Source organism: Pygoscelis adeliae, unplaced genomic scaffold (assembly GCF_000699105.1).
Source record: "Pygoscelis adeliae isolate BGI_AS28 unplaced genomic scaffold, ASM69910v1 Scaffold260, whole genome shotgun sequence".
Taxonomy (NCBI): domain Eukaryota; kingdom Metazoa; phylum Chordata; class Aves; order Sphenisciformes; family Spheniscidae; genus Pygoscelis; species Pygoscelis adeliae.
Genome location: NW_008824001.1, coordinates 383,674 through 392,217, shown reverse-complemented (window position 1 = coordinate 392,217; position 8,544 = coordinate 383,674). Strand labels below are relative to the sequence as shown.

The 8,544-nt window shown below is 37.7% G+C and overlaps 1 protein-coding gene across 1 annotated transcript in view; it reads left to right on the top strand.

The window, feature by feature from the left end:
* The window catches only part of METTL4 (methyltransferase like 4), a 20,835-nt gene that overhangs the window by 2,653 nt on the left and 9,638 nt on the right, over nucleotides 1-8,544 (top strand). The window contains exons 3-7 of the mRNA XM_009324970.1: nucleotides 1,111-1,477; nucleotides 3,726-3,795; nucleotides 5,698-5,872; nucleotides 6,083-6,189; nucleotides 6,809-6,897. Coding sequence (XP_009323245.1) covers nucleotides 1,111-1,477; nucleotides 3,726-3,795; nucleotides 5,698-5,872; nucleotides 6,083-6,189; nucleotides 6,809-6,897 — 808 coding nt within the window. The remainder of the gene's footprint in view (nucleotides 1-1,110; nucleotides 1,478-3,725; nucleotides 3,796-5,697; nucleotides 5,873-6,082; nucleotides 6,190-6,808; nucleotides 6,898-8,544) is intronic.

Here is an 8,544-nt window from a genome sequence, read left to right as displayed (position 1 = left end):
AGCCATTTGTTAAAACTACTGTTTAAATTGCTTGATAGTCAAGAGGCTTTGTCCACCTGCGAATTAACACATGGATGTAAGAAGAAAAGCCATCTGCATTAATTCAGCTGTACAACTTGTTGCGTTTCTAAAGATAATATTTATTAATTCTATTACAGCGATATGAACCTTTACTATTACAAACCTAGGTACTAAAAAATTATGACTCTGTCCCCTCAGATATCTAGATGGTGGTGCTATTAAAGAAATTATTAAAAAAAAATTCCTTCCCCTCCATTAATTTGGAAATTGTAATAAAGAGTATTTTGTAAAAACATCTTGTAAAGTTGAGGATTCCATAATCGGGAGCTTTAGAAACCATAAGTATTTGAAACCTTTGATAAAGCTGCTGTAACTGGCAATATTGTTATTCTAAATGAACAAAAATGCCTCATTGATAATTAAAACTCATAAAGGCTCAATGATTTGGGCCTTAAAATTTTGCAAAGGGAGGGTGCTGAACTGAATGACAATATATATATAGATCCAAGAATCTTGTCTACCTGGACTCACTGGAAGATTATTTGAGAGGTGTGTCGCTTAGAAATGATGCAAAACCAAATACTAATAATTTAATTTGATTTACTTATTGTACTTCCATATTACTTCTAAAATGCGTAAACTATTGTTTTTCAAAATGAATTAAAATGTGGAAAAATACTGATTTTTAGATCCCAATATACATCTCAATTAAAAATACGTTTATGGGCACAGTAACTTGAAATCAGGTTAGAATTCTAACTTATCCTTCAAATTATTGCTTTGAAATTTATGTTTGTTTGGAACAAAACTATTCCACCTCTATTGTCTGTGAAATGTTTTATTCAGTAGTCTCTCACTCTTTCTTTCTCCAGGCTTCTGATTATTGTCACTTTACCAAAAATAACAACAAAGGTTAGCATGGCCTCATTATCACGCCCTTGTAGCTTTTGAGTCGATGATCTCAGTATTTGGCAAGGATCCTTTTCCCACTCTGCAGATTGAAAGTATTTTGATTTCTGTCTCATTCCCTGATCAAGTAGATACTTGAAACATCATTTCTTTTTCCCTTGTTTCTTTATGACCATACAGGTCAGGAAGCTCATTTGGGAAGGCACTTTGCATTTAGTCCAAGAAGGACTCAAAAGTGGTTTTCTTCACCGCACTACTACAGAACTCAGTTGCAGGAAGAATGTTGTTCCTGGACACATTGGCTGTGGGTTGGCTGAATTATGTGAAATGGCAAAGCAGTTTCCAGCTGTGAATGAAAGTGACCATCAAGCTGCACATGTGCTAGATGATGAAACCTCCATTCCAGAGCAGGACCTGCTTTCATGTGTTACAGAAAACAGCTCAAACTGTGCAAAGATAGTTGTGTTAATGGGGCAGAAGTACTTGGTGCCACCAAAAAGCAGTTTCCTTTTATCTGATATTTCATGTTTACAGCCCTTGCTGAACTGTAAGTATCTTTAGGCATTAAAATTTACCACTTCTCTCCTGCCTGAGAAGGGCAGTTAACGTCAAGATGACTAAGGTCTCAGTGAACAGATTTTAATATACAGCATCACACTGGTAGGAAATGCTGCAGCAGCAAGCTTTCAAAGTGGTATTTCTAACTTTGTGCAAACAGGTGAGGGTTTTCAAAGGAATCTTGAGTGGTTAGAAGCTCATGTTTGTGGGGGGATTATCTGTCTCCAGGAGGCTCCTTTAAAAATCTCAGCCACAGCATTTTACATGAAACTCAAAATAAGACGGTTTGTGAGCATGTTCTGAGCCACTGTCAGTATAGAAGTCATGTAAATGCATTAAATTGGGACTAGCTATGCTGCTGGGTCCCTATCCCACAGGATGAGGCTTTAACATAGATAAGTCCATGCTGCTGCTGGGGTGGTGTTCCTGCTGTCTTGGTTTTTAGCTAGATTAGATCATGGGAGAGGGATGAGATTATGCACTTTATAAAGCAAGGGTTCCCTTACAGATTCATCCTGTTCAGCAGCAGGGTCTGTTTAGATGGGCATAAACTGATTGTGAAACCAACCCCAGTGTCCCCCTAGAGAAGGTAACAGTTTGAGAGGCTGCTGCACCCAGCTGGAGGTGAACACCACTTTAGCAAGACCATGAGTAGCAAACATGAGTTGACTTCTCAAGCGCTACATTTCACAGCTGAGAGTATTGGCTTAAGCAAAAATCAGTGACAGGGAAGTGGTGGGATTTTAGAATTAATAACTCCTCTGTGAAAGTAGATCAAAAGCTATACAAGCCAGTATCCGCAGCCTTAACGGGCCATGCAGAAAGCTTTAAGCTGACAACATGCGGCAGTCTTCACTGTACTTCGCTGTACTTCATTAGCTTTCAATTTGACCTTTATTATTATTATTATCAGCAGTTAAGCTTCATCAGACAGTCTTATAGGAAAGATGTTGCCTGTGGGCAAGAGCTGGGGATTACTGCTGTACCCTCTAATCAGTAATTTTAGATTTGTTAGTTACATATGTTTTCTCCCTTCTATATGCAACTTGGATGTTCACTGATAATTTTTTTTTTTAAGAAGACATGCAGGAGGTGGAATCTTCTTATCCAAATAATAATTTTATATTTGAAGTCCAGAATTTAGCCAATTAGCTGTTTTCAGCTGTATGAAAGAAGAAAGATCACTATCGCTGTGCTGTCACTATACACAGCTGTGCCTCTCAAGTTTGGATTCTCCTGGAGGTCAGAGAGCAGTCCAAGAAATTTGAGAAAATGCGTTTGAAGTAACCACAGTGAATGTTACCTTAATGCCATGACTTTAGATTTTTTTTTTTTTGAGGAAGTCTACTGTCCATTTTAGTTATTATTTTTCTTCCCTTTCACCTGCCAAAAGAGAAGTATTTCTTGCTGGTCAGCCCACTGTCAGGATAACACCTCCAATGTTAATAAAGGAATAAGACGCAGAAAGCACGTTTAATGGACATTAAATATTAAGTTGTTGTTCTTATTAGCTATTTAAATAATTAGCATCAGACTAAATGAAGGAACAAATATGTTTCATGGAAAAAATAAAACTGGAGAGTCCTGTTTTTTCATGGGTGTGTCCTGTATCTTCTATCCTCCAACTAAAGTAAACCCAGCTTCTCCCATGAAAACTTTCAGTTCTCTTCCTCTTGTCCATTAATTTCCATTTCATACACCGGGTCTAGCTCTCTGTCTCACCTCCAGTAGTGCAAAACACAGTTTTCCAGGGCTGGTTTGGAGCTCTGCGTGTCCCAATTGGCCTGCTGAAAGATCAAACAGGACAGGAATCTTGCATTCAGGGCTTGCAGCCTTTCGCTCAGCTGGGTGCCTTATTACATAGCTTCCGTTAGGAAACTTGGAGAAATTTTCATCTTTGAGACTTGCACTCTGCTATCACTTTTTTTCTGAAAGTCCCCAAGATGTTCAAAATTTCTTGGAGGGATCTGACACAGGCCGCATAAACATCGTTTCCTTAGGTAATCAGCCTAAAAATCTCTGAAGTATATGATTATCTGAATTAAAACAAGCGTGCTAGAAGCCTTTTAAATTCTTATTTGGAAAGAACAGAGGAAAGTTGTGATTTTGCTGCATAGTTGGCCCTTTAAATGTTGTCTGTATGTGAGTAGCTAAGCCTTTATCAGTTTCAACTAGTAGATTTATTTTAAAACTAATTTACTGGCTTTTTTTTTTTTTTTGGTAATTTCACTTCCCAGACAAGAAAAAATATGATGTAATTGTGATTGATCCACCATGGGAGAACAAGTCCGTTAAAAGGAGTAACAGGTAAATTTTATAGTAAAATCAAACAAGCTCTGTCGTCTTAGCTTACATTAATGTAATTAACATTTTAACATACTGATGCAATCCAAGACCAATATAACTGTGAGACTGTAGCTTAAACTAGCAAATACTTTGGCACATGCCTACCTTCAAGTCTATGAAATGCCTCAGGGGTTTCACTGAAATGGCTTGGATAGTTTGCATATAAAATATTTGCAAGAGTAGGTCTTAAATTGCCTAACTGGTGAGGGAATGTTAGTCCTTGAGACTTATAAGGAAAGCCTGGAGTCAACTGTTTTGTAAGGCCCAGATCATGCAGATAATAATTTGAAATTTATAGGGTTACTTTAGTGGGTGTAAAGCTAGATAAATGTGTAAGTATTTCCAGGACTGAGGTCCAATTTAGAAGTTTTAGGTTTTGTTTTTGTTTTTTTTTTTAATTTGAGCTGTAGTTTGTGCTTCAGTTTGATGGGTAGAAGAGAGAAAGTAATAATACAGCAGTAAAATCCTCAAGTGCAATAGGAACTTTCTGAGTACTGTAGTTTATGAAGTCATTAATGTAAAATTTTGTGGGCTTCCTTCTCTACTGAGTAACATCAGGCTTATGCCAGTGGAGCTCTCTTGATTACCATAGAATTGTATCCATGTGAAAGAAGGGCAGACAGGAAATATGGCCTTACAACTTTCTAGAATAATGTCTACTGTAGCTTTTGAAGCTTGTTATGAAGACATAATTTGAAGATGCAGAGACTGATTAGTAGGTTTTAGTTTGAAAGCCCTACAGAAACCTCTAGAAACCCAGAGTTAGACTCATTCAAGTGTCTTAACTATGTAAGTTACTCAAAAGAAAATTCTAGTTATTCACAAGTGTGAATTAGCCAGCAACACCCTCTCTCTCTTACAAAATAAAGGCAAAAGGTGGAAGAGCCATCACTCCTGTTAGTTACCTTGTTGATGATTAATCTTTGTTAACCATTTCACATCTGGGTTGTGAATCTTGTTTTCTCTGGGCAGTCTGGTCCAGGAGGTATTTTGGATTTTATCCTTGTTTCCTGTTTCTCACTGTTGTTCTCACTGTTGCATTGTATAGGGATTCCCAGGTACCCAGACGGTGGCTGTCGATTCCAGTAGGCAATGTGCCAATGTTTTTGATGCTGCAACGTGTAGGTTCCACGAATTGCAACTCACTAATAGTGTAGAATAGCATCACGAGAAGAAAGGTAGAACAGGACAGAATCTGGAAAGCATACTGTATTCACTGATGTAGCATATACTTAGCTCAAAAATGTGCAGAACTGTTCTGAATAACCAAGAGAACTTTTACCATGAATGGTAATTTAAAAATAATTAATAACTTCTGCAAATATTTGGAGAAGTGATTACTCTTTTCTGACCTTTTAACTTGCCAGTCAAATTAGTGTTGCCCTTGCACTTGTAAATGACGCACTTGTAAATGACTCACTTGTCATTTTCATTCAGAAGAGAGATTGCTTATTATGAAAAGTGAATAATGTTACATTGACTAAAGAGCTACTTTTCACTAAATAGCTTTGTTCTGGCCTAAAGATGAGAGTATTGCATTACATATGATAGTTCTTAAATTAAACGTGGACTTTTAGACTTCTTCAGAATCACGACTCGTAATACTTTATTTGGGGGAATAGTAGAAATATGTACTTAAAGGTTCTGCTCAGTAAAACTTAAGTACATACACTAATGATTTTATATCAGAATCCATCAGATTTGGCCACTGGGTGTCAGTCTTGATCCATTTTTATGACTTGTGTTGTCAGGAGGTAATTCTTGAAATGTCTCGGCTGTGTAATTTCTTTATCCATTTGTGTTGCTTTGCAGTTTTTATATTTGGTATATGCTAACTTGCTTTCTCACTGTATTGGCATATAGATACAGCCACTTGTCTTCATGGCAAATCAAGCAGATTCCTGTACCAGCACTAGCTGCTCCAAATTGTCTTGTAGTCACGTGGGTGACTAATAGACAGAAGCACTTACGTTTTGTTAAGGATGAACTTTATCCTCATTGGTCTGTGAAAACACTTGCTGAGTGGCACTGGGTAAAAGTAAGTTCTCAATTTGTTTTGTTGCTTTCTTGGAGACTGAGAGGGCTTGCACTATGACACTTTAGATTCTTATAACTTGTCTATTTACTACCATGTGCTTTTGTATTTGAAAGGTATGGTATCACTATCTTCCTTTTTATCAAAGAAAATGTCTCAGGAAAATTGGATATGAAAATCTTCCACTGTGTATTTTTAACTCCTTTGTGTCAGATTACTAGAGCTGGAGAATTTGTATTGCCTTTGGATTCTTTACACAAAAAGCCCTACGAAGTTCTTGTATTGGGGAGAGTTCAAGGAGACGTAAAGGAAGCCTTAAGGTATGCCAGGATGTTTGTGGTAAATGTCTTTTTTGAGGCTGCTAGGATTCTCTTTGTATATATCACTTGTTCATAATACAATATAATGTCCCAAAATCTTCTCTTGGCATCATCTTTTGGCTGACTCTGGACCTAAAGATAGCCTTATTAGCTTTGGGACAAGGGAGTGCTTTAGTAAGATTGAAGGATGGAAATCTTTGTCTGTTCCTTATATCTCCCTGTGTTGGGGAACTGGCTCAGGTAGAAGCCTCCTGGACAGGGCTTCCTTTGCTGACAGATTCTCTTGGACCATGAGTCCTTGGCACAGGCTGACACCATTTTGGGGATGCTGGTGTTCTTCTACACATAAAAACATATGGGACTATGTTGTTTGTTCTCAATGGCTTTGTATGGCTATTGTTAACCACGTTTTGTCTAAAGCCTCAGTGATTTCATAAACTGTCCTTGTATATATTATGGCTGAGCAACATTTAACTTCCCTTAGACTTATCTGAAGTTTGACTGTGAATGAACATTGTGTGTGTTAGCTCCCATCTGAAGTAGCTGCGTGAGAGCTGCAGAATCACATTTGGTGGTATTCATTCTCATACTTCTTTTCTTGTTCTGATTCATACGACAGGAAATCTGAAGATGTACTTCCAATTCCAGAACATAAATTAATTGTCAGCATACCCTGCAGTCTGCATTCACATAAACCCCCTCTTACTGGTACGTTTTGTTTAGTTGCATAAAGTTTCTGTAGGGCATTGGACTTGGATGTCTGAAACGATCTACCTAGAATGAGATACCTTGTATATGAAGTGCCTTAATTTCGCGTATGCCAAGCAATTTTGCTCAACAAGACTTGTGGTTCCTCAACATTTCTAAAAATGTTGTCAGGCACCTAAGTCTTGGTCTCTAAAAATGAATATGAAAAGTAGAACTTCAAGCATTATTGTGTGAATATTTTGGGTAGACATGTAAAAAAAAAGTTGCATTTTTTTAAAGTTGTATTTTAAATGCTGCAGGAACAGTTTACAGATACTGTAGATATGACGTTATGCCAAATGAACTAAAGTACCTTGCCGGGGGGGAACTTTGGGAATATATAAAATAGGATATCTTCTACTTAGTTAATAAAAGCAGAAATGTCTGTCTTTATTATGTCATCCTGAAAGAAATGTTTTTATTTCTGCGTGAGTTGCTTATACACCTGCAGTACGGTTGTGCCTTTAAATCAAAAAATGCAATTATTTTAAAACTGTTAACAATAGGCAACAAACAAGGTATGCCCTGCTTATTTCTGAGAAGCTGTATTTAATTTACTGAAATTGATGCAATAACTCCAACCAGCCAGTTAGCATGGATATGAATTCAACTTTTCAGAGTTTAGTCCAAAGGATTTGAAGATTTCTGTGTGATATGTTACCTTTTGCACATTGTTCTGGAGCACTCTGACTAATTTCATCAACAGAAAGTTGTACTTCTTTTATCATTATAGCACCTGAGTGCCTTACAATGCCATGGTAAGAAACATATTTAATACCTCTCACAGAAATGGTTTCATCCTCCCCCAAGGGAAAAACTCATGCTGAATCTGCAGATATTCCAGGTGCATGTGGTGCTACGTAATCACATCAGAAAAGGCAGGTAGAAGAAATGCATAATGCTGTTGGAGAGGAGAGGCATCACAGTTTGCTTCACTGACACGCTTTCCTTTCTCTGTTCCCAAAGAACAGAACAATTTCAGTTAGGAAGCTTATCTGGACAGTTGTTATACATTCAGGGAGGCTCTAAAATTTGTATTTTGGGCTTGTATTTATTAAATTAACATACATATATATACCTGTGCAAAAACTGGTAGAAGACACATACTTTGGTTAGCTAAAAATATTTCTCTGTTCCCAAAGAACAGAACAATTTCAGTTAGGAAGCTTATCTGGACAGTTGTTATACATTCAGGGAGGCTCTAAAATTTGTATTTTGGGCTTGTATTTATTAAATTAACATACATATATATACCTGTGCAAAAACTGGTAGAAGACACATACTTTGGTTAGCTAAAAATAATTATAGTAGTAGGTGACTCTCTTCTGAGAGGTATGGAGGCACCCATTTGCCAACCTGACGCACTCTCTAGAGAGGTGTGCTGCTTACCGGGGGCTACCAAGCGTCGTACAATCCACTGACTATTATCTGCTGCTGTTGTTTCACGTGGGCACCAGTGATACAGCCAGGAGCAGTCTGAGGACTATCAAGAAGGACTACAGAGCCCTGAGAGTGGTGGTAAGGGACTCTGGAGCACAGGTAGTTTTTTCATCAATCCTCCTAGTCAAAGGGAAGGGGTTTGAAAGGGCCAGTCGAACCTGGCGAGCA